The sequence below is a fragment of the Scylla paramamosain genome, chromosome 1 (genome assembly GCF_035594125.1).
Source record: "Scylla paramamosain isolate STU-SP2022 chromosome 1, ASM3559412v1, whole genome shotgun sequence".
In the NCBI taxonomy this organism is placed as follows: Eukaryota; Metazoa; Arthropoda; class Malacostraca; order Decapoda; family Portunidae; genus Scylla; species Scylla paramamosain.
This window is the reverse complement of record NC_087151.1, coordinates 26,139,793-26,166,439: the sequence shown is the minus strand read 5'-3', so window position 1 is coordinate 26,166,439 and position 26,647 is coordinate 26,139,793. Positions and strand designations below refer to the sequence as shown.

The 26,647-nt window shown below is 39.2% G+C and overlaps 1 protein-coding gene across 7 annotated transcripts; it reads left to right on the top strand.

The window, feature by feature from the left end:
* The first annotated feature begins 1,955 nt into the window (after positions 1 to 1,955).
* LOC135102176 (trimeric intracellular cation channel type 1B.1-like) lies at positions 1,956 to 23,116 on the top strand. Of its 7 annotated transcripts, XR_010269578.1 has the most exons (10): positions 1,956 to 2,237; positions 7,144 to 7,300; positions 8,079 to 8,174; positions 12,917 to 13,005; positions 13,244 to 13,331; positions 14,208 to 14,328; positions 14,796 to 14,952; positions 17,464 to 17,522; positions 22,051 to 22,701; positions 22,744 to 23,116. XR_010269578.1 is itself a non-coding variant. In XM_064006990.1 (9 exons), the coding sequence occupies exons 1-8, from the start codon at positions 2,117 to 2,119 to the stop codon at positions 17,487 to 17,489; spliced, it is 855 nt and encodes a 284-aa protein (XP_063863060.1). In that variant the 5' UTR covers positions 1,956 to 2,116; the 3' UTR covers positions 17,490 to 17,522; positions 22,051 to 23,116. The 7 variants fall into 7 exon arrangements, 2 of the variants coding, with proteins under 2 accessions (XP_063863060.1, XP_063863074.1); XR_010269581.1 differs by lacking the exon at positions 17,464 to 17,522; XR_010269572.1 differs by lacking the exon at positions 17,464 to 17,522 and having other exon boundaries at positions 14,796 to 15,040.
* Positions 23,117 to 26,647: the final 3,531 nt, after the last annotated feature.

Genomic DNA, 26,647 nt, shown 5'->3' with positions numbered 1-26,647 from the left:
TAGATAGGTACCTGTACAACAACTTTTCTTGTACATATATCGTAATAATATTAAATATTTAAATATAAATATAATATAAATATTGACTTCCCATTTTTCTCTCCCGCTAATGTCAAGCCATTGGCAACACACCTATCAAATCACCAACTGCCTCTTCAAATTACGCTGTAGTCTGCTCGTTATAATATGCTTGTTACGGCTTTTATGAGAGAGAGAGAGAGAGAGAGAGAGAGAGAGAGAGAGAGAGAGAGAGAGAGAGAGAGAGAGAGAGAGAGAGAGAGAGAAGGGGTCACTATTAGAGACGATTACAAACATAAGGATCGATACATTTACAGATAACCGTGTGAAAAAAAAAAGTCTGCCAGTGAAAGGGTTAGATAAATGTCAACAAATTAACAAAATGAACAAAAACAATTCCCTGCAGGCCTCTTGTGTAGGTTATGGCTGGTTGAGTACGCTTAGTTGCTTTACTGAATACAATAAATAAATGATGCGAAGAGCGGCGGGACAACCACGAGGCATCGCAAACCATTTTAGCCTCTGTGTGTCATGACCAGCTGGACATGTAGTGGCCGCCCCTTCCCCTGTGACTCCCCGTGTACCGTGGCTGCTCTTCTCGGTGGCTTGTAAAAGGATATCGTAATATACAGTAAAGAAGTAAGGAAAATAATGTTTACCTCTCAATTCGTGACTGAGAGCCTGTTTGAGTGACACCGAGAGAGTGTCCCAGCTTCCAGCTTCCAGATGCTGACCTCCGTCCAGGGACAATAATTCTGAAAAAAAAAAAAAAAAAAAAATTGCGCACCTCCGCTGTATTGAAAAGGCTTTCATTGAAGCAACACGGCTTTTTAAGGATGTTTTTACGGTTTTAGTGACGGATTAACAAGATTTTTACATCATATTAAGAAGAAACAGTCTTCAGAAGACACCTAATAATCCCTGTGGCCTTTGAAAATGGTCGTGGTGAGAAAGCAAATCGTTTTTGAATACGGGCCCCTAGTAGAGCAAGTCCTCCCAGACACACACGCCCCGAGTCCCAAGGTGTGAGACTCATTTGGTGAGAAAATAAGGAACGTTAAAATACCTGAAGCTCCTTACTAGGCTGTTTGCGTAACTATTCTACGCTAAGTATTAGTGAAAGAGACAGGACCGTACAGAAGAAGGAGGAAGAGGAGGAGGAGGCGGAGGAGGACGAGATGGGATGGATCGGGGCGGTGGGAGGGTGCGGGGCCTGATGGAGCGAGATGGGATGGGTTGGGGCGAGGTAGGAGAGTTCGGGGCGAGATGGGGAGAGGTAGGACAGGTCAGGGAGAGATGGGATGGGTCGGGGAATGTAGGAGAGTGCGGAGCGAGATGGGATGGGGGACTCAGATTTTATCAGAGAAAGGAATGGATAACTGAGAATGGACAACTCTTGCATTAGGGAGGTGGACAGAATAGGGATAAAGTAGTGTTGTGCAGTGAGATTATGGGAAAGAAGACATGTACAGTTAACAATATCAGAAGAACAATTGGCGTGAAAATAGCGGTAGAATATAACAGGAGATGTAACACTGTGGTGATGAGACATAAGCCGAAAATATGAATAAAAAAAAATCGGGTCCATTGAGGTAAGGAGTTGAAGAGAGAGAGAGAGAGAGAGAGAGAGAGAGAGAGAGAGAGAGAGAGAGAGAGAGAGAGAGAGAGAGAGAAGACAGTTTAGAGGAGAGGAGTTAATGAGGGGAAAAGAGAGGCTCAAGACCAAGGAATGTATGTAAAATCCTTGAGAGGGACTCCACATCCTTCACGGGTGCCGAAAATGCTGAACTTGACGCATCCATGAAAGACAAACATTAAAGGGAAGTCTATGTATGATATAACCTATGAAGTAATTCAAATCTATGTGTAGCACATAGGAAAATTTAAAGCCAAATTCCTCTGTCTAGGGAAAAGCGTGCTATCGGATCTGGCAACTGTGGGGGTGAGAGTGAGAGGCTGAGAGCGTCAATCGGACTCAATCCGAAAGCGAGCCAGTGAGAGAGAGGAGGGAGCCCGGCTAGGGTTAGCAGTCGAGTGTGCACCAGTCAGCAGCAGCAACAACAGGAGCAGCAAGCGGCCAGACAAGCCAGCCACCGCCATGGATCCCGAGGCATTTTTAGAGATGGCCAACCAGGTCACAAAACTGAAAATGTATCCGTATTTTGACATAGCTCACTGTACCCTGTGCTGCCTCTACGTGAGAGACGACTTGGGCACCGGTAAGTCTCTCTCTCTCTCTCTCTCTCTCTCTCTCTCTCTCTCTCTCTCTCTCTCTCTCTCTCTCTCTCTCTCTCAAATTATTCTCTGATATTTCACACCTCTGCAACTTAACATTCTCTCTCTCTCTCTCTCTCTCTCTCTCTCTCTCTCTCTCTCTCTCTCTCTCTCTCTCTCTCTCTCTCTCTCTCTCTCTCTCTCTCTCTCTCTCTCCTATAACAAAGTTGACATTTCCTTGACCTTTCAGGTTTACTTCCAGACGAGGAGAAAGTAATGTTCATGTGTAATGTCACCGTGGTACTATTGCATCACAGACCAATTTTTGTGGTGCCTTTTCTTTATGTCGCTCAGGTAATGCATGTATACAGTCTACGTATGGCTCGGTGATTAATAAGTTAGTGCTGTTAATTTGTGACTGTAATGCCCATGTTGCAGTATATTAATATAAAGTATTCCGTGATAGATTGTGTGAATTTGGAGACGTTGTTTAAGGAAGATTAGACTTTGAGGGTTGAGTGTGATCCAGCTGGAATAATAATAATAATAATAATAATAATAATAATAATAATAATAATAATAATAATAATAAACGGTTTATTATTTAGAGACGTTGTTTAAGGAAGATTAGGCTTTGAGGGTTGAGTGTGATCCAGCTGGAATGTGTATGTGTGTGTGTGTGTTTCATTGGGCTCTAGGTGTGAGCTGTGGCAGGTGAAGAAGGTTGCAGAATTTATATGAATTACACAAGGCCTGAATGACGCCTACTGTTTTTCAAATCTGTAAGTACATATAGATAAAAAATAAAAATATACCTCACAGACCTCATGGTTTGCCAGTCTTCATAGCACCATCACCAATATATGCACACACACACACACCTCAAGACAGAGTATGAGATAGTTTATTGATACGCTGCTTCATTGACAGTTTAGTGACACAAGGAAGTTTATTGATACACTGCTTCATTGACAGTTTAGTGAGATAAGGATGAACCTGTGCTCCACAACATCTGCCTGCCACACTCCCTGCCCCCAACTGCCCTTGCTGTTCCCTTCCCTATTTACCATTTACTGGTCAACCCTTTATGCGACTCAGGCAGTGGTTTCATTATGTTTCATACTGTGGGTTAGTATACCATCCTCACAACACCATCTTTCTTTTCATGTCATGCTCACTATCCCAATATTTCATCTCTCTCTCTCTCTCTCTCTCTCTCTCTCTCTCTCTCTCTCTCTCTCTCTCTCTCTCTCTCTCTCTCTCTCTCTCTCTCTCTCTCTCTCTCTCTCTCTCTCTCTCTCTCTCTCTCTCTCTCTCTCTCTCTCTCTCTCTCTGCATTTTGCGGTAACACAGAGAAGGAAATATCCACTCATTAAAATACAAGGTCCTTTGGCTGTGATGGACAGTGGTGCTAATGGCTTCAGTCGGCCAAGCGAACAGGGGTAAACACTGAAGGCAGATAAGTAACTGTAGCATCTGATAACAAGTGTTGTTGAAGTGCTTCCTTTGCAAGCGTTGCTCTGGATACAAGGCTTTATCAATGTTCTTACTGCCTCAGTGTTGCCTTGACTTGAGTTGACAGTTTATTGCCTTTCAGTAACTGTTAATTGTTAAAATAAAGTTGCCATTACTGGACAATTCAATAAGAATAGATTGGTGAGGAAAATGAGATGGTTTATCGCTGTCAGTGAAGTGGTGCATTGGTGAAATGTCCTGCTTCTGAGAGAGAAGGGGGAAGGGAAATTATTTTAAGGAATTGAAAATTAAAGAGGACTGTTGAACATTGCTGAGAAGTGGGTAGAGGTTTAATCATGCTAATATTTTTTATGCACTTTGATGATTAGCCTTCCCAGTCATTATCAGATTAACTTTTCTATGTATTATTTAAAAATCAAGTAGGATTAGTATGAATAGTGATGTTACTTAATACTAATAATAGTCCACTCATCCATCAGTTGTCATATCATTGCAGTTCACTTGGTACTTGATGCCTGGCAAGTTTTGAAAATTTCTGTGGCAGGCAGTGTGAGTGTAGATGGCAGTTTTCACTTATTGACCTGCAAGTGAGGTCTTAGTAATGATCACTGAAATTATAAGTAAGCTTGTGTCTTACTTTTAATGTTTTTTCAAAATTGGTTTGGGTGGAACACTTAAAAGATAGCTTCTTTCATTTGCCTCTTGTCCAGTCCCTTCTCATCTGTAATTAAGTATACAGCCTTATAATATCCTTACAATCCTACAGTGGTCCCTTGGAATATGTAGATAGCAATCGGACTTAAGAATAAAAGCCACCAACCCTAAGCAACATCATCAAGGCCATTGCGCTTCCTTGATCAGTATGTTGCTGCTGTTGTAGGTAGAAAATGCCAAGTTGTTTATTTAAGAAACAAGGACATCCTGTGTCCTCATTTTTCCACATATACTCCCCCTCTCAGACATGGTAGGTAGTCAAGGGTATACTTCACATGCATCCTTGGTAGGGTGGAAGGTGACATAACAGGAGTATGTTGCATTTATTTGTAAGTGAGGGGGTTGTGGTGGTGCATCTGCTCCTGGAAGAGTGCCAGGGGCATTTGGGGTGTACATATGTGTACCAGAGAGCTTTTTCCTTCCAACACACACACACTGAGCTGTTGCATTGTGGAATGAGAGCCTTGAGCACTTGAGCATTCCTTTCCATGGATATGCATTATGACCTGTACATATTGCAAGCATCCCACCATATATTGTATCATCATCACCATCATCACCATCAGCATCACCATCCTGAGTAAAGTGGAGGTAGTAATTCTTACTTCGCATTAGGTGGTAAATTGATGAGGAGGTACACTTTAAAATGAGGATGAATAAGTATGACCTTAAGATGGGCAAAATGAATAGGCCATTGTTAAAATATGGGCTAGCTTTCAGTCTTAACAGTTGTATTATTAATGGTCCACTCCTATGTATGTATGTATGTGCATATATATATATATATATATATATATATATATATATATATATATATATATATATATATATATATATATATATATATATGTATATATATATTCATGTTATTTTTTGTATTATTCAACCAAATGATAGTAAATAGCTAGCTGTCTTAGGAAAATTACATACACCTCATGCAATTGGTAGGTAGAACACATTCAAGGAAGTTGAAATTACACAGTATTGATGTTTCATTGAAGGCACATATCCACTCAAACATGTACTTTGTGCACAAGGTAAGGTGTGCTGCAAAGCATGCATAAGCATTAGTTTGAATATTATACTACTAAGAAAGAGGTTAGTCAAGTAAAGATAAGTATAAATCCTTATCAATTTTTTTATTTGAATATATCCATACCTGTGTGATAAGAGGAAAGGAAATTATATGAGAAAGAGTATTACCAATGTAGCAAGAGAGAACTGAGAACTAGGCCAGGAGTTATATTTAACACTTTTGTTATTTTAGAGAAAAATGGAGACTTCTGTCATGCCCATTTCCTTGAGGGTGTTTCAAGGCATGGGTATCAGAGAAGATAAGATTAGATTTATTGTGTTAGAGTAGAGCAGTCCCTCCTACACACATAGTTGGCATTTCTTGTACTATATTTCTATAGGCATTGCAGAAAGCACCACATCTATCCTGTGTACCACAGAGTATAACCTTTACTATTGATATCTGGGACATGACAAATTAGAGATGATTTTTGGCACAGAGAGACTGTGATGGGCGTGGAAAGTGAGGGAGGGGAGAAAGACAGTATGGCAGAGAGAGCAGAGGCAGGCAGGTTGTTGGCTCCCACCAGACCTGTGTGGTTGCTCCCTCCTGCCCACTGTCTAAATTTACCTCGTCACACAGGCTCCATAAGGGTGCCAGTTGCTCATTTACTTGCCTTGCCCAGTAAATGTGCAACCATGGTTCAGATTACGTTCTCATGCTATCTTGGAATATTTGAAATATACAAGTTTCTTATTACATGTAAACACTTACAGGTATATCAGAATGCACATATAGCTATCACACCAAACAAATATCCTGCATGAAAATTTATCAGTTGCTTTAAAATTAATTTAATGTTTGTGGATTTTAATGAAATGAAGTAACAACTATTTACAGCTATATATAAATAGATATTAGGTATAGGTAGTATATGAGTGTATATGAAACAATTCATATATGAAAGTTTTGGTGGTAAGCAGATAAATGGCAGAGATTTTAGAGCAATTAGATGCTTCTATAATATGGACTGTGTGGCCCCAGTCACTCTCACATTTACCCTTGATTCTTGGCAGTATTTTCCTGTACATAACTGAACTCATCTCACCACATGAACACTGCTTTTAAAGTGTTATGATCACCACTTTTAATGCTTTTAAGAAAATCCAGATAATGAACAATAGTCTCAGTTTCTTGCAATCTGTATGTTGGTGTCTAATTGCTGTTCTTTTGCAAAATAAGAAAATACAAAGATTCAGGTAATGCCACTAAGTCTTCAGCTAAGAGGTTATGGTTCATATTAAATTGAATATTAATTTCTGACAAAATATAATCCGGGAATATTAACATGCAAATTTATTGCTTGTATTCACACAATTAAAATTTATGTTGTAAATTGCATGAAACTTATGATATCAAATTCATTCTTATTACAACACTATCTTTGTATAGATGTCTGTCTGTCCATCTCTCCTGCTTTTGTCTTGATTTCAGTCTGCTCTCTCTCTCTCTCTCTCTCTCTCTCTCTCTCTCTCTCTCTCTCTCTCTCTCTCTCTCTCTCTCTCTCTCTCTCTCTCTCTCTCTCTCTCTCTCTCTCTCTCTCTCTCTCTCTCTCTCTCTCTCTCTGAAAATGTGGATCAGGTGTAGACATATCTTACCATTGCTATTATTTGAGGGATATCTCTAACAAGCCTTCACTCTCACAGGCTCCCTCCCCTTCTCTCGCAAACACCCTCTGGCAAACTGGCTTTCCTCAATGCTTACTATCTTTGCTGGTGGCCTCCTCACCAACTTCCTCCTGGGTGAGCCTGTCTTGGGGGCCCTCAAGAATAACCAACAGCTGCTCCTGGCCACTGCCGTCTGGTGAGTTGTACTTTGCTGTAGCAGAAGAGACACTACTAAGAATGTTCCCTTCTCTGAGTTACTTTTCTATTGAGTATCTTGTGTATTTGCTGTGCTTGGAGGTTGGTTTGTTTGTAGCCTGGTGTTATTTGAAAAGAAAGTATAAATATTGAGTTTTATAAAAGTGCATGCATTAATTGTTCATGTATACATACGTAAACCCCACTTAAAGGAATATGTATGATGAAGAAGATTATTAAGAGTTATAGACTTATACCTAAAATTCCCTGTTAAAGTGTGCTAGACATCCTATCAGTTGCAAATTCAGTACATGAGTGAGAGATATATGAACTTATATTTTCACATCTCAGTTTCAGGTTTCACAAGTTAATACTCCTCTGAAAACATTGTCTGAAGGTTGTCATTCATTAGCTTACTCACACTTCCTTTCTCATAGAGTACTTGGCAGTCTTCTGTTTCAGTGTTCTGTTCTTTACATTATTTTTTGCTATTTGCAGATTTATAGTAGATAGGAAGGAGCAGAGAGAATTTTATTCTTCTCTGTGCCTTTTTACAGTTGCCATGACAAATTTAATTCCTTCTTTGTATATTATTATTTATGGATTTTTGTGGATTCTTCCCTTGTGATTTCAATATATTCCATTTTATTTTATGTGCTACTTCATCTTTCTTGAGTCTTCTCATTTCCTCTAACCATCCTTATTTTATTATTATTATTATTTAAAAAAAAATTAAAGTGGGGTTATCTGTGAACCCTGACCCAATGGGTGTCTTTCAGGTATGTCATCTTCTACTCTCCTTTCGACATTGGATACAAGATTGCCAAGTTCCTTCCTATCAAAGTTCTTCTGGCTGCCATGAAGGAAGTTTACAGGTGAGAAATTATTAAGTATTAGTTCATCTTTTCACATGTATTTATCATTGTATGAAGTTTGTCTGAAGAGTATTTGTCCCTCTGAATATCATGAGGGCTGGTTGTGTGGCCTTGATAAAACTTGGCAGCCCACCAGAGGGGGACCTCACTGTACATATGTGAAAAGACACTCTCTCATGAGGGTTACTCAGTCAGGAGCAAGATATCATTGAGTGAGCTTAGATACTGTGTTAGTGTTGTATTTATAATGACTGAGGTACTCATTTAGATCAGGGAATATGCATCACATTTTCCTCAAAAGTTGGACATCTTGTGGGTGATTCTGCTAGTGAAGCTTAAGTAAAATTTTGGTGCTGAAGTTTTAAACTCAGCAGAATATCTTTTGAGAGTGAATGACACTGTAAGACCCTCAGCACGTTGAATGCATGCTGGCAGCAATCAAAGAAAAATAAGTAATTCAAAGTGCAAGTATTAGAATATAATCTCAGAACTCCAGAGACTCATTTTACATGTTTTGATGGAGTGTGGCATGAAGTGTGGGGCTGTAAAACATAGTAAGATTATTTGAATTTTTCTTAACAAAGTATTGCATCATCCAAGTCTGCATTTTCTCTTGTAATTCATGTCTGACTTTCCACATTATTTGGTCTTTCTTTAAGCTAAAATCCCTGTGAAAGGGAAGAGATTTCATGTATTCATGGAAAATTATAATTCTTGTTGTTCTGGTACACATTTCTCCTTATTATGTCATTATTTCACAAAATAACCAATTACTGGTAGGGAAGTAGATGGAGAGTGAGTGGCTGTGCATAGAGGAATTGACAGAGAGGAGATTGAGAAAGCAATATCCAAAGTAAAGTTTAGTAAAGCTGCATGTATTGATGAAATAACTGCGGTAATGTTAAAGTATAGAAAAGTCACAGTAGTATAATGGAAGTTTTTGATATGTGTCCATGCATGGAAACAGGGAGAAATAAATGTAGACGAATGGAGGAAGGCAATTTTTGTCGTCTACATAAAGATAGTGGCGGTAGGAATGTGTGCAAGGATTATAAAAGGATAATTTTGCTTGATGTATGAGGAAAGTATAGGAGAGTCATGACTGAGATTTGTGCTAGTAACTGTTGGGAAAGTTAATGATTAGGAAGGGGCATTTACAAAAGAAGAGTTTGTAGCCTTATTTCTACAACAGAATCATAGTAGACAAATACTTAAGGAAGGGGTGAAAAATTGTATGTAGCCTTCATTAATCTTGAGATGCTGTTAAAAGGGAAACTCTTATGGTCTGTGAATTTATGGATTAGGAGGTCAGTTACAGGAAGAAATTATGGCATTTTTAGGAGGATGTGTGTGTGTGTGTGTGTGTGTGTGTGTGTGTGTGTGTGTGTGTGTGTGTGTGTGTGTGTGTGTGTGTGTGTGTGTGTGTGTGTGTGTGTGTGTGTGTGATTCACCTACAGTCGTCTGCTGGTCACCCAACAGACGACTAGAAAGAGGAGCTCAGAGCTCATAGTGGGTAGGACTGAGACCACTTACACATCACACATTGGGACAGCGAGGTCACAAACCCATGGGTTACATCCCATACCTACTTGTTGCTAGGTGAACAGGGGCTACACATAAAGAGGCTCACCCATTTGCCTGGCTGCTCCCAGAATTCGAACCTGGGCCTTCTTAGTTGTGAGCTGAGTGTGCTAACCACTACACTATGCAGTGTGTGTGTGTGTGTGTGTGTGTGTGTGTGTGTGTGTGTGTGTGTGTGTGTGTATTAGGGTAGAGTGATACTTTTGGAGAGTTTTGTCATAGTAGTGGGTAAGAGACAATAGTAGGAACATTAAAAAAGACTGCAAGTGCATGGTGTATGTTATAGAGCAGGGTTCTTCAAACTTTTTTCATCACGACCCAGTTTGATCTTCTGTGTTACCTTCACGACCCAGTATGTCCATTCTATCGTACCTTTCTCTTCATAAACTTGATATCAGTTATATTACACACACACACACACACACACACACACACACACACACACACACACACACACACACACACACACACACACACACACACACACACACACACACACACACACACACACACACACACACATCTATATAAAACTGGCTGTATTGAAAACATGTTAAGTTTACCTAAAAAGTTATAAAAAATACGAAATCGGAGTAAAGTTGAGTACACTGCTGCAAGAAAGCAAGGAAAAATAGTCTGCACTTACGTGTTCAGTGTGACTGGTGTGCCTGCTTGTCTTTCGTTATCTTATTCCAGTCTGGCTTGGCTTGCAGGAGGATAACGCCACACGCATGTCGGCTGTAGGATTGAGTTGATTTCTTTCTTTGCTTTTTAGTTTTGTCAAGGTTGAGAACCCAGCTTCACACAAGTATGTAGTTGTAAAGGGGATCAAAAGTAAAATACTTTTCTTACTTAGATGTGGAAATTCCTTGGAAACACTTATCCAGAATGATGACAGGTGATGACCGCATCCTGATTCTTAATGATGTATCACTTGTCAGATGAAGAAGTTCATTTTCTTCATCAGGTGTAAGGTTTAGCCCTATAACAGCTTCTGGTTTTTCAAATGCAAAAGGGTCCTTCACCCAATGGTTGTCTCTTATATTCTTAAGGTTTTCTTCAGGAAAATACTGTTCAAAACTGCTTGACAAAGAATGGAGGTGCAGCTGTATATCACATTTCAATTTCTTCATGGTTTCTTCACTGGTGTTATTATGTTCTTCAATATGCTGCAAAAGTGTTGGGAACATATAGTAAAGAGGTTGATCAACTGCAAGCCTTGCTTGCCACAGCATTATTGACTTCTTAAATGCTTCTACTTCCTCACAGTGTCGGAATACATCAGTTTCTTTCCCTTGCAGTTTTAGATTAAGCTCATTTAACTTTGAGAAAATGTCTGATAAATATGAAAGTTTTAGAATCCACTCATCATTGCAAAACAAGCTTGCCATACTGGATTTTTTCTCGAGAAGAAAAATATGAATTTCCATTCTTAGCTCATAAACCCTTGTTAGAATTCTCCCGCGGGAGAGCCATCGAACTTCCGTATGGTACAAAAGGTGTGAATGATCAGCTCCCATCTCCAGGCACAAAAGTTCAAACAACCGACTGTTAAGTGCACTTCCTTTGATTGTGTTGATAACTTTCACAACGTCATTCAAAACACCTCTGAGATTGTCTGGGATACCTTTGGCAGCCAGCGCTTCACGGTGGATGAAACAATGTCTCCAAGTTACATCATTACCGGCTGCTTCTGATATTTTTGTCACAACACTGCTCTTTTTCCCAGTCATATTTGCTGCTCCATCGGTTCTAATTCCTTTGCAATTGGCCCAGTTCAGCTTGTATTTTCCAACTATGCAGTTATTCAGCACTCTGTATATCTCAGATCCTGATGAATGAGTAGGTAAGCTTAAGCAGCAAAGCATATCTTCCAAAAAGTCATCTTCATGTACGTATCTGACGTACACCAGGAGCACTGCACAGTTAGATATATCAGTACTTTCGTCTAGCTGAATAGCAAATTCTCCAGCAGTCTGTAGGTGTGACACCAGCTGAAGTTCCAAATTTTCTGCGATATCACTTATCCGCCGTGACACTGTTGTATCACTGATTGGGACACATTTGATCTTGTCTGCCGACTCCATCGAGCATCGTGCTCACTATATCCACGCAAGATGGGAGAATAAGTTTCTCACCACATGTGTATGGTACTTTCTCTTTTGCAATGCGATATGAAACTAAATATGATGCTAATTGTGCTTTGTCATTAAGAGTGGTTGCTGTATTTAGAACTTTCACTGACATCTTCATTTGTTCTTTTCTTCTCTGGAAATAGTCAACTGGTTTTGTAGCCAGACTAGGATGCTTGGTTTCGAGATGTCTCTTTAATTTTGATGGCTTCAAACTCTCATTTGCGAGAACTTCACTGCAAATCACACACTGAGGCCTTGGTTCTCCTTTTTCCTGTTCACACTCGACGAAGCCATACTTCAGAAACTCGTCACTGTACTGCCTTGTCCATGACTTGACTTTCTTCTTGGGAGGCGGCTCAGAAGCTGATGTAGATGCGGCCTCTCTTATGATCGAGCCAGGCTCGTTGGCCTGTGTGTTTTAATCAGGTGCACACGTACTTGACGACTGAACAGAGACGCGTTTTATAACAAAACGATCCATTTTGTTTAAGCGTTCGGTATAACTGTATGTGTCACTGAGGAGTTCTCTGTGTCTATCTTCACGCTCCCGCGGTACAAACGTAAGTGATGAAAATTTCGAGACTCTGATGAGTGAAGATTCTGAACGCGTATTAGTCCTGTCTTGGACAGGAATCAAACGCGCGTGTCCCTTCCCTCACCACAATCTCTCTCTCTCTCTCTCTCTCTCTCTCTCTCTCTCTCTCTCTCTCTCTCTCTCTCTCTCTCTCTCTCTCTCTCTCTCTCTCTCTCTCTCTCTCTCTCTCTCTCTCTCTCTCTCTCTCTCTCTCTCTCTCTCTCTCTCTCTCTCTCATTTATGAAAAAATTGGATTATTATTATTTTTATTATTATTATTATTATTATTATTATTATCATGTGGCGACCCACTGAATATGAGTTTGCGACCCAGTACTGGGTCGCAACCCGTACTTTGAAGAACCCTGTTATAGAGTGTTTTTTCATTGTCATGAGTAGATGGACCTTTTAATTTGTAGAATGATCTAAGTTGATGTGATGGTGTGTTTTAGGGTGAAGAAGATCAATGATGGAGTGACACATGCTGCCAAGGTCTTCCCCAATGGCTACCTCAGCATGATCCTCATTGGCACAATCAAGGGTGAGTGCTCATAGATCATAAGTTCCTTGGTTCTTCTCATTTCTCTCACTTGTTGCAATTGTTCTGTTACATTGTTTGTCTACTATTCTATCCTACACACCCCTTTATGTACTGTCTTTTTGAGCCAGTCTGTTTAAAGTTCTATTTTGAAATAAAAATTTTCGAACTTTATTATCTTTATGTATTGTAATATCTATCAGAAACAACACCATTTTTCATTTTTTTTCTGTCTCCATAGGCAATGGGTCAGGCTTCCTGAAGATAATGGAAAGGTTGATGCGCGGTGTCTGGACTCCCACGGCTGTGGAGGTCATGCAGCCCACCTTGTGAGTATTTTATCTTGTTATCAATATTCCACCTGAGAACCTGAAGAACACAGGAAGGCATTGTCATGTATGTCAATTATTATATTTTGGTGTGAAGAAATATTGGAAGTAATAGTTGCTTTTGTCTTCCTGTTTTACATAAATTATAATTACTTCAAATTGTGAGAAGGTATAAATGAATGAGGATTGCTTGTTTCAAGATTTGAAGGTATTTCAAGTCACTGGCTGAAATACATTCTCTTTTCATGCACATTCAAGTCTCATGATGTCATTTATTATGATAAATAAATTATACAGATCAGCATATTTGGTAGCAGAAAAGTATGTGACTGTTTTAGCCCATAGAGACTCATTCAGTTTTGTGCACTATCTGCCACATAAAAGCATTGCCAAAATATATTATTGAATGCCAAAAGGTTAAAAGCCTAAGCCTGAGAGCCCCCTTAAAGGGAGGTAGCCTTGGCAATATTTCATGTCTCATTTTGGAGAAGGAAACCATAAGGTAATTTGTAGTTCCTTCATTTCATAATTTTTCACACAGCTATTGTATTGTGAAGGGAATGTGATAATACTATTCGTCTGAGCCAGGTTTATTTAAGTCTGTGAATGTATGCTGGGCATTCTTTTCCACTAGAGACCAATAGACTGGAATCATTGTTTCTTTCTACTAGTCTACTTTTCACTTGCATCATACCAAGTGATGTTCACCAGAACACTGTACTTGTGGTGTTCCAGTAATTTTGCGTGATGACTATTTATACATGGGTTTTGCTTCATCTGTTACTTTCAGTGCAAAATACTGGATGAACTAAGGATGGGTAAGTAGAATTTTTTTTTAGTAAGGTGGTTCCTGCTATGACTTCCCTTCTTTTCCAGCCCCACCAAGGCTTCCATTGCTGCTGCCATCATCTTCGTGTTGGACAAGAAGACTGACCTTATCTCTGCTCCCCATGCCCTTGTTTACTTTGGCATCTGCATCTTCTTTGTCTACTTTAAGGTAATACTTCAGTGGTGCATAGTCCATATTTGCAGTCTAGTAGATGTAACATTTTACTAAAACAGATCTTCCAGTTCCTATCATTGACTTATGTACACCAATTTTTATCCATCATTTAGCTTGAGAAAATAATTGATTTTTCCCCTTTATTATCATGAGAGTTCATGAAATGGGATCAGGGAAAGTCATATGTAGGCTCAAGCAGAAGGAAAAAAGAAATAAAGGATATTAATGATAAATTTCTGCAGGGAGCTCACTGTGGAAGACCATTAATCTTTTTCTCTGTCATCTAGTTGATGTCTGCATAATAGATTGGACAAGTTTGTGTGTAATGAATCTTATAACAGTTGTTGCAAACAATGATGACGTTCTGATAAACTCTTGCAAAGTCTTTCTTACACAGTCTTGTGTTCCAAGATTATGATTGAGTTACCATCACAACACTTATTTTTAATGTTTACTTTCAGCTCTCTTCTCTGCTCCTCGGGATCCACGATCCCTTCATACCTTTCGAGAACCTCTTCTGTGCTATTTTCATGGGAGGCATCTGGGACAGTCTGGCTCAGACCCTGGCTGGCAAAAAGGGTGCTGCAGCAGAGAAGGGGTCTGATGCTGTCAAAAATGGTAATGGGAAAAACAAGCGGGACTGAAGGAGACAGGGTTGTGTGGCTTAAGTAGCATGAGTCCACTAACTGACCCTGACCTGTCTGTTGTGAGTATCAGTGCTCTTAGCCGTGTGGGACAATTGGCTTCCCCACCTACTACATTTATCTTCTTTCCCTATTTTTTTTTTTTTTTTTTTGTCTCTGTGCTTTTGTGTCTGTCTATATGTCACTGTCTTTCCCTGTGTGTGGCTTTGCTTTCTCTCTCTCTCTCTCTCTCTCTCTCTCTCTCTCTCTCTCTCTCTCTCTCTCTCTCTCTCTCTCTCTCTCTCTCTCTCTCTCTCTCTCTCTCTCTCTCTCTCTCTCTCTCTCTCTCTCTCTCTCTCTCTCTCTCTCTCTCTCTCTCTCTCTCACTGTTACTATATGTAAAGTGTATGTGCCTCACATCATTATTCCTTGGTAATCATAAGTGAAATGCTCAATAGTTTTCTACTTGCATGAAGACACATGTAATATGTGTAAGTATCAGTACTCAATACTATATGAAGCACCAAAGCCGATGTTTGTAGCTGCACTGGCAGGTCTTCATTAGCTCTCAGGTGATCTGTTTTACTGATCACACCCATCATCATAGGGTTGAAGAAAGGCAGTTCTCTCCCCCTGACATTTATTGATGAGGTAGGCAGGACCATAAGAACTGCAAACAAGTTCTTGGTCTCAATTTCTTATAAAATAACATTGTACACTGATATTAAACACTTTCATCATATTACAGTATTCATTAACAATACATGCAATCAATTTGGCACTATGACAATCAGTTTTTTACTACAAAATTAAAGTATTCACCTTGGTCACCTTCCTGCCCGTCTTTGTCTGAGCATGACTTGGCCGTAAGTGATGCCTGCAGGCGACAAGTGGGTTAACCCCACACTCTATTAACAAGTGAGGGTTGGCTTTGGTGCTTCCTATAGCATTGAGTACTGATACTTACATATATTACACGTGTCTTCGTGCAAGTAGAAAAATATTGAACATTTCACTTACGATTACCGAGGAATAAGGATGTGAGGCATAGACACTTTATGTCCAGTAACACTCTCTCTCTCTCTCTCTCTCTCTCTCTCTCTCTCTCTCTCTCTCTCTCTCTCTCTCTCTCTCTCTCTCTCTCTCTCTCTCTCTCTCTCTCTCTCTCTCTCTCTCTCTCTCTCTCTCTCTCTCTCTCTCTCTCTCTCTCTCTCTCTCTCTCTCTCTCTCTCTCTCTCTCTCTCTCTCTCTCTCTCTCTCTCTCTCTCTCTGTTGAAAGTTCTGTATTCATATTTATTGTTAGTTTTAAGTACATATCTGCAAACCCACACACTGGCTTAGGGTGTATCCCTCTGATGGCACAGTGATACACATTGGGCATGTGTGTGGAGAACCAGAGTGTATGAATATGAAATCCAGAACTGTTAGCTTAAGAAGACAACATACCAAGTTAAGAATTATGTAGTGCCGCTAGTTTTAATTTTTTTGTTTCTAGATCCTATTAGTATAGCTTTTTAATTCTATTTCATTATTTTTATTTTTTATTTATTTTTTATATTTTTTTCTTGTGCTGGTTGAGAGTGGATTCCCAGTATATTATAATTATATGCTGTTATAGTATTCATATATGTATATTGCCAGTGAATTTTTCTCATAGAATCTGTGGCACTGACCATCTATTTGTTGCCTTTAACAGTTACTTGCACTTGTAGCTGCATTGTTCATTTATAGTGTAGAGCATATTTTTTTATGAAAAGCTTTGATTATTGTAGACACCAAATTTGAAATAATTTTGGTGATTTGTAGTAGCTGATCACTGCAGCTGTGGACATATATTTATTGCTTGTGGATAAATAAGCTCTCATGGACCTGATGGGGTGGTAAGGCCTTGTGGGACTTTGGCAACACTGCCTTACACTTACATGGCTTCTCCTCTTCACAAACTTTGCTTTTGTTAAGTTACTAGCCAAGCAGAATTGTTCAGTTTCTCCTAATGTTGCAGTGCTGTTTTATTGTTTTCATTTAGTTTTCCTCTCTAACTTATGTTGATTGCTAGTTGGGTACTGTGTATAATCTTGGTTGTTGCAATACTGGTGCTATATGGGCTTAGAAAATCTTGCTTGAGCCACAAACCAGTTATATGTCAACAGCAGATCTTGTAAGAAATCATTCAGTGTATCATAGAAATTCTGTAATTCTTGCTTTTATTTATTTATTTATTTATTTTTTTAATATTTTTTAATTTTATTTATTTATTTATTTATTTATTTATTTATTTATTTATTTATTTATTTTTGAGAGAAATTAATGATTATGAATATTACAGAATCTGCAGTGATTGATAACTGAGCAGCAGAATTGCAACTTGTGGTTTTTTATTTTTGCTTGTTTGTGTTTGTGTGTGCAGTATGTGCAAACACTTAGATGCATGTCTTTGAACTACAGTCCACCACCACATGAGTGGCTGCTCTTCTCACACTACATATATTGGGCCATTTATTTTCAGTCTTGGAGGGAAGATGGCAGCAGTGAGAAGACACTAGTAACAGGTGTGCAGGAGACCCAGTAAGCGCTTACAATTCCAACATAATTGTGGATCTTAACCAGTGGGCGTAATGATGACTTAAAACCTAACCATTCTCACACAACATTGCACTACAAAACTATATTCTCTTCAGTACATTTAATTTATTTGTCACTTCCAAAGTTACACTGAAAATGATAGATCCTCTTAGTAATATTTTTTTGTTTAATTTTCTGCTGACATGATATTAACTAAATTAAGAGAATATTCCCACTCTGTAAAGTTTGTTGCTATAGCATTCCCTCTATTAAGATTTATTAAATGTGGCATTACTCCAGACTTGAGTTTGATCATACTTAATGAATGTCAGACAGTTTTGAGTAGTATGTTCAAGTAGCTAAATTATAATAATTACACCCCTCTGCATCATGATCATAGAATTTTCAAGTTTCTTGCATTTTTTGTTCATACTGCCATTATTATGACCTGTAGTGTTATACAGTCTGCTTTAGTAAAATATGGTCATGTTTGTACCAGTACTGTTCAGCACTGTTACAGAGAGGATCTAGTGTTCTGGTATTTATTTCATGAAGACTTGTTGGATTATGTTCTTACAGGTCTATTAAAAAGCTGTAATTAATTGTGAAAATATTAACATTGTGACTCCAAAGTATTCTTATAACTAAAAAAAAAAATTTTTTCTTAATTTCATAAACATTAACAATTACCTTTAAAAGTATGGCTAATATTTATTTTCATATATATATATATATATATATATATATATATATATATATATATATATATATATATATATATATATATATATATATACATACATATTTTTTTTTAGCTCTAACCAATGCATCTCAAAGGTTTTGTGTCACAGTGGAATACTATGATGAAAAACTAATTTTGACATAGAAAGAACAAATTATTGAATTTCAATCTTTGAGTGAGTATAGATTTTATTATGAGGTGTATTAGACTGCTTCATTAAATATATTGATCTTGTGGATTATTCATATTTGTTAATTTCTATTAAAATTCTTACTGTATTTTTTCCACATTTTCTCAATATATTTTATAGTGTGAATTCTGTTTTGCACTTGTTCACTTGGCAAAGCATGACATGAAATTGTAAGCTGTGAGTAAATTTAAAGTTAGGTAATATACATATCTGCTAGTTGTATTTGTTAATGTTAAGTCTCAGGGTCATTAATTTTACACCAGTAATGCTCAGCAGCTTCAGAAAATGTGTTTGCTAAACAGTCATGATCAACTAATTATATTGGTCTTTGAAGTACTTTAATGACCATTCAAGCACAAGAAAGAAGTATTCCAAGAACATGTGGTTGCTAATACACACTGAACCTTTGAATTGCATGTGGGTTTGTTGTCATAATTTTGCTTACTTACTATATTTTTTTAGAATACTGTAACCTGTGCACAAACACTAAGATATCTGATCTGTAATGATTACTTGACTATCTGATTTTAATGTAGACCTTTAGGAGATGGCTCTTAATTGGGGTGTTTGCTATGGGCTGAGTTGCCAATGATTGCCAGCTGTTTTAATGTAGGGGTCAGTCAACCCTCCCACAGTTCTTTGGAGATGCACATTCTAAAAACTGCCTCTCATGATACATCTTGATGTACTGTACCTATATGCTACAAAACATTAAACTTGAGTGTTCATGCTGACAGTGTCCATGAGATCTGAGACACTCTACAGAGCAGTTATGTCATGGATGATAACACTTATCACTGATTACATGCACTTCCTGGCTCAGTCTCCAGGTAGATAAGGATAAAACACTCAAAGGAAAGCACAGTTATCTTTTAATTAGGTATATTTACACACAGTATATACAATGATGATGGCCTGACTAGCTATGGCTATTGCCTGTGACATGTGAATGGCACACAGGAATTGCCTGTCCCCTACAGGCACCACAATGTGCCCATGTGGGCAGTGAATGAGAGAGGACAGAATTACGTTATGAGAGCATGGCATCATGCTACATTTCAAGAGCATTGAGTTAGTAAACTGCTACCACACACTGCATTATCCCAGGTGAACACTTTACAAGGAGTGATGAGCCACTTGGTCACCAGGCAGCTGGATACACAGAGAGCAACAAACACATGGTTGCCAGGTGGCTGGATATGAATATGGGGTTGAATTTACCACCAAATTATTCAGCCCAGGATGTTCCCCCTGGTGTACTCACTTCTTCAGACTGCTTTGGTGAGGGACAGCTTTGTCAACCAGGGCTTCAGGCTTACCACTGTACCATGCTGCCTCTGCAGGCTGGTTCGGGGAGTAGGTACAGGGCACATCTCACTAGCTGGGTGACTAGGCGGGAAGTGAGGCTGTGCAGGATTGTGACCCTCTCACCTTTGGCCATGCATATAGACTCCGCACACAGGGCAGATGGTTCTATACTTCTTGTTTTCTGCTTGATGATGGTGGCTAAAAATGTTCCTAATATTTTATTAGTTGGTTTGATACCACACAAATGATGTAGAGATTTTTTCTATCAGACCCTGTTTTATGTATAAAGTTTTGTCAGTTGGTGAATCTAACAGTTTTTCCAGCCCATAGCACGTGCCCCAATTATAATAAGTTTTTTTGCTTTGAGTGTTTTCAAATTATTACATCTAGTGACTGTTTGATACTGAAAAGACAAGGATCTTTTGCACTGAGTGGTAGTGAGGAGATGGTCAATATTTTGCTTATGTATGTATGAATACATACATGAAATATTTTTTATATGTAATGAAGCATAGTACATTACAGTTATATTTAATGATTAGATACTTAAGCAGCCACTCACTGAATTACATCAGCTCAGCAGCCAATACAGCACTGTTGACCTTTGAGCCTAGTGGTGTTGCATTTTATTTGTGTATAACTGAAAATCCATTGTCATCAAACTTGACACTTTGTTTAGGCAGTCACCTTTTGTGCAGGTGTTACCAGTAGTAGTGTAATGTCTGGGATTAATGAAGACAATTGAAAAAAATTGGACATTTTGTTACAACACCGTAACAAGGTATTAGGGAGGCATTAGTTAGTGCTATGAGAAAGCTCTTCCACTGAGAAACTGGCATTTGTCAAGATCAAATTTATAATTTGACCAAGAGTCGAGCTCCAAATTGCAGAGCTGCTTAGCCTCTGCTTAGTGCAGACATCCATTAGAGTTACTATTGAAGTTTGGGATATCCAGACTGGAAGTATAAACAAAATTGCTGGTGAACTTGATATATTTGTGATACAGCTTCAGAATAGTAGATATTTATGAATATATTTATGCATGAAACTTTTCATAAGTTTCATTTGATTCATATCATGAAACTTTATGAAAGTTTCAAAATCCAAAGCCACCACTAGGCATTTAGCTTTACTGCACTTTTCCTATCCCTGCTTATTTGCTTCCCCCACTTTGATTTGCTGTTCATTCTTATTATTCACCATCATAAAGATGTACAAGTAAGAATATAAGCACAAAGACACCCACCAGAGAGTAATCAAAACAGGACATTTTCTTACTCTTTGAGGTAGAGTAAACAAAGTAAACTTGATAGAAGGTACGCAGTTTATGGCAATCACAAAACTTATTGGAGGATCTACTTATGTTAGGGTTTTAAAACAAAATTTTGTGCCGGAAAGTAAAAAAACAGAAAATAATAATTATAAAGTAAGATAAAACTGGGTGAATCCTATAAATAATGCTACTATGCATTAATTTGGACCTCATGTTTTCTTCAGTCGCCATGATGACTGAATAATAATTTTGCATGTCATTTTTATTTTATTTTCACAGCAAAAAAGTGTCAGTTCAGCAGCAGAGTTTTGTTGCATCTTTGAAAGGGATCTATGTCTTTAAACCAAACTGAGATCCAACTTACAAGCTGTAGCCTTGTCAAGATGTCATATATAGTCCCATTGTGAGAATAGAAATACAGAGAAGTGAATTCCTTTCATATTCTATGATACAGAGGAAATATTATGGTGGCAGTAGTTTCCCATCCTGACCAACAATGTTTGTGACTAGCCTCTTTCCTTTACCACAGGGGAACTACAAGTGATTGAAGACTATATAAGAAGTATTTGTGTGATGTGCAACTTCAACATTTTTCCAAAATAGTAGCAGATATCCATGTAGCTTTACCAGTCGTGGGGAATAAAAGTATTGTAAAATCTGGTACCATATATGTAGTAGGGAGTACATGATTTTTTAAACAATGTCAATCCAATATGGAAGTCAGGTAATTAAAGCTGATGCAGAAATGTTAATATAAAATATCAAGTGGTATTTCTTGCCTGCATAAGGTTCATAGCAAACAGTGCATGTCTCTTTTTTCTCTTTTGGTGGAGTTTCTGGGTGATGGTGGCAAGTGGCAGTAACAAGTCACTGAAAGCAGGACACTAAGATTTCATGTAGGAGGATGTTCACAATATGTCAGTCTTTTCTGTTCCTTAAGAGAGTTCAGAGATAACCTCCAAATTCTGGAAATCTCTAATCTGGGTGCACATTAAATAACCATTGCCCTCCATTACAGGATAACTTAGCCACCAGTACAACAACATCTGTGGGATTGGCTATTGGGTGATGCAAGACCACGGAGAAGACTAAATGAAGCTAAACGACTGCAACTCAACGACCTTACCTGTGGACCCCCTAGCCTCCCCTCCACCCACCGTGTGTGTTTGTGTGTGCATGTGTGTGTTCCAGGTCCACTCAGTGGTTGTGTAATATACAGATACATGTAATAACAATATCTAAAGGCCACAAGTTTCATCTCAAATAAGGGTTGTGATGGCCTGTGTATGTGCGGGGGATGAAGGGGAGGCAGACTTGTGCTATGTGTCACCGTTTGATTATTAATGTAGGAACAAAAAATTGCTAAAACAGTTTTGGGTGCTTTTGATATATTCTTAAACTGAATATGTACAATAAAATACACCTTTTGCCTATAGAGAAGGCTGCAGATATCTAATGTAGTAAGAAACATCAGGTACAAACATTTTTTACCATAAGATGTTAGAGAAATTTTATAAGAATATGTATCATGATGCTGAAGTATGAAAATTAAGGCCAAATACTCATATATTGAAAAAAAAACACCAAAAAAAAACCGCTGTTACCAGTAATTTTTGCAGATTGTACTTTGTGTGTGTGTGTGTGTGTGTGTGTGTGTGTGTGTGTGTGTGTGTGTGTGTGTGTGTGTGTGTGTGTGTGTGTGTGTGTGTAGGAAAGATCCACTTGTAGGTGTTGGTGTCTTTTTACTAGTCAGTGTGTGCGTGTGTGTGTGTGTGTGTGTGTGTGTGTGTGTGTGTGTGTGTGTGTTGTGTATTTGTGTGTGTGTGTGTGTGTGTGTGTGTGAGTGGATCTGTGCATGTACTTGTTTGATTATGATCTCGATAGTGTCACATCTCAGATTCTATGTCCTTACAACTAGTCTACATGCCTATGTGCGCGTGCCTACTCCCCTGTTCATGCATGTGTGTATCTCCTCAAATAAAGCACCCTTACGAATATAATCAAGAAAGTCTAGTTTTTGTCTCATGTGAAATGAAAACAACCTTGTTAAATTTTTTGCAAAAAATTAAAATTTTTGATCCTACTATTGGCAGTTTCTTGTTCCTTTCATGTGTACACCCTCTCTCTCTCTCTCTCTCTCTCTCTCTCTCTCTCTCTCTCTCTCTCTCTCTCTCTCTCTCTCTCTCTCTCTCTCCTTCCGCCTGGTTCACGTTGAGGAGGTTGTTTTTTTCCATGTACATAGGTGATGATGGCTTACCTTTCTCAAACGTGTTGCTGATGGGCGATGCAAGAGCCATGTATGGTCTGTAATGTTTGGGTGGGCTCGTTACCGCGTTACCGACATCATTAATTATCCCCATTATTATTATTATTATTATAATGATTATTATTATTATTATTATTATTATTATTATTATTATTATTATATTATTTATTTTTAGATACATAATTTGAATGGTACCATCCTGAAGCACGTGTCTTGTCTCGTGGGACTTCCTGTCCCTATATTCACGCGTATTAATTTTACCGATCACTGTCAGTTTCATGTCACATTCAGCTGTCTGATATTCGTAAAGTGAGTTACCGGTAAGTGACTCGCGAGGATCCGCCTTTGTCTTGTCTCCCGTAAACAGTCGTTCGTGCTCGGCACAAATGCTTCTTATACGAGACCCTTATGAACATTGTTTTGTGGCGCCTGTGGTGCTTGTCACCAGAATTTTAGGAAACAATAAACCATTTTCAAGAAACAAATTTCCACACCCTTGTGTTTCCATGAATAAGAGACACGCGGAAAGGAATGACGAAAGCAAGCACGTCTTTGTCTGTAACCACTTAGATACACCTGTCAGAGAAAGATGAAACTGTCCCGGAAGACGAGGGGAGATTTCCATTCAGTAAAACAATCCATAGTTGTAAAATTAATATCCTTCACGACTTCCTTTCGATCTTCCACCAGTCCTTTACTTTATCTCGCTTACAAACAAAGGGAAAGACCAAGAGAGATATAAAATCAACAGTCTTTTTAAAACGTTGAGGAGGACGAGTGATTTCCCAGTAAGCAAACCCATTAGTGTGTCGCGTTCCTCAGCCACCCGAGACCCTTCAGCAGCAGCGAGACTGCCGCTGCATTAGAGGGCATTAAGGAGGAGAGGGGAAGGGGGAGGAGGACGATATGACGACGACGATCAAGATAACGAAGACGAGTGAAAAGCAAGATCAAGAAATATGCAGTGATCGATTGACGATAACGATGACGATGATGGTGATGATGATGATGATGATGATATGTGTGTGTGTGTACGAGTATGTGTGTGTGTGTGTGTGTGTGTGTGTGTAGGAGAATATAATAGATCCTCTGTCACAACTCTTTCCTTCCTGTCCTCTTCCTCCTCCTGCTCCTCCTCCTTTACCACTTTCCTTCACCTCTCTCTCCTACACGCCTTTCACCTTCCATCCCTCCTTCCCTTCTTTCCTTGCTCTCTTCCTTTCTTCCATGTCCCTCTCCCTCCCTCTTTCCGTCCTTCCAGCCTTCCATCCACCCATCCATCCTTCCTCCCTCACTCTCAAACTCGGCCCGCCAGTAACACGATGAATTAGGCTTTAAACTTAGGTAATCCCCAGTAACGAGAGATAATGGTGCTCAAAGTGAACTCGGCGCCAAAGTAAATTCCAAACCCCTGCACTCGTTATCGTCAACGCGCCACCCACTGTCCCACCACACGTGAAAGGAAATTGAAAGGGAGGTTAGGGGGGTCAGGGAGAGACAGGAGGATGGCGAGAGGAAGCACAACGTTGGTGGAGCGAATAAAGGAGTGTTTAAATGCAAAGGACTGACTGGCTGACTGGCTGACTGACCGGAAATGGATGCGTCGCTGAGTAGGTCTTGGAAAGTGGATATTGAAGGATCGAGAGGTGGCGGTTCAATAGGATCGTGTCTCCAGCAAGAGGACTAAATGCACTACATCAGGGACCACATTCTCACCTGTTTCAGTGTCGTATCTCGGCTCCTTTTAACAGGCATTAGTGGAAGTTACTGCGGTTTTCACGGGTGTTTTTATGGCACAAGAGATAGTTTGATGAGAATCCTGCTACTATTCTTTCTGGTCTTCTAAAATAGTACTTTTGAGAGAACGAAGTGCTTCAAAATACAGGCAGTAAGGAAGTTGACATTTGTTAGAGAGTAGGGAGGCAAGAGTCAAATGGGAGGAAAGAGATTATGAGCTGGGACGTAAGAAGAGTTAGGAGGTAGGATAACGTTTGGGTGTTAGGAGGTATGAGTGAACAGATAAGAGTGGGTCAAGAGAGCCAGCAAAAACAAAAGATGATCAAGGATGGAAGCGTGACGATAGATAAACGTGAGCTGTAAAGAAACGATAAAACTTCCATCATAGAGTTGAGATCCAGTCACGCCTCTTGAACATCAGTGAAATTAATGAAATTTCTTATCTAAAAGTTAAAAAGAACAATAAATACAGGTGAACAATAATACAGGTGAAATATTGTATCATTACCACGACGAACAAACTTCCATCTCCCTCATCGGGATACTAGGAAGAGAGGAGGAGGAGGAGGAGGAGGAGGAGGAGGAGGAGGAGGAGGAGGAGGAGGAGGAGGAGGAGAAGAAGAAGGAGGAGGAGGAGGAGGAGGAGGAGGAGGAGGAAGAAGAGGAAGGAGAAGGAGGAGGAAGGAGGAGGAGGAGGAAGAGGAGGAGAAGAAGAGGAAGACCAGCAAACCAAAGGCAAAGTAACAACAGACCACAACGAGTCTGCCTCACCACTACAGCTAACGGGAGGCTCGTTGGCTGGCTGGCCGTAAACAAACACAGGCCGACAATAACTGACGTCCCCGGACAAGCAGTGTTGACAGGCGGGCCAAGGACAATCTATATTGACCAGGTAGCAGCGAGTAACCTTCACTGCAAGCCCATCTGTCCATCGCCCCGCAAACCACCACGCTAAAGAATAAACTCTCAGCAGTGTGAATTATCTGTATGGGAGACTTTTAAGAACTCCATATATGAGTAAACAATATGAACGTGTTTCACTTGTCACACTACGTAAAAAAATATAACAAGAAAACGAATAATTTGAACGAAAATTTAATCTAAAAGTACAAATTATATAAGTGACGAATACTTTTTCACCCATTTGTGTCCTTTTTTTATTTATTTATTTATTTATTTTTTCAGTCTTTGTGTACATACTGTTAGGCAGCGTAGGCCCAGGGGGAGGGGGTCATTTCGTACGGTACACAGAGTGGCACAATGTGTGAAGGCCGCTGGGACGCCATTACACGTAGCTATAGTACCATGACTCACTAAAGAAGGCTGGAAGAAGGATGGTGGCGAGTGAGTAGCGCTATGACGTTACAGGTATCATGACCCGCTGTACTCAAGAAGGCTGGAAGAAGAGTGGTAGTATGTACAACATTACATTACAGTCACCATAACTGCTGGGAGAAGGGTGATAGTGTGAACAGTAATGCAACAATCTCTTCTACTAACGATAATATAACAATTGCCACGGGAAGATACGAAATCAATTAATGAATAAATTAGTTAATGCTTTTGCTACTCAGGTCGATATTTTTAACATTGAGAGCACTGTGAAAAAGAA

Excerpts from the sequence above, each read along its gene's own strand:
- LOC135102176 (XM_064006990.1), top strand. The coding sequence starts at position 2,117 with ATGGATCCCGAGGCATTTTTAGAGATGGCCAACCAGGTCACAAAACTG. Across the intron at positions 8,175-12,916 it reads GCCATGAAGGAAGTTTACAG|GGTGAAGAAGATCAATGATG; the intron begins GTGAGAAATTAT and ends GGTGTGTTTTAG. Across the intron at positions 14,953-17,463 it reads GTCTGATGCTGTCAAAAATG|TCTTGGAGGGAAGATGGCAG; the intron begins GTAATGGGAAAA and ends ATTTATTTTCAG.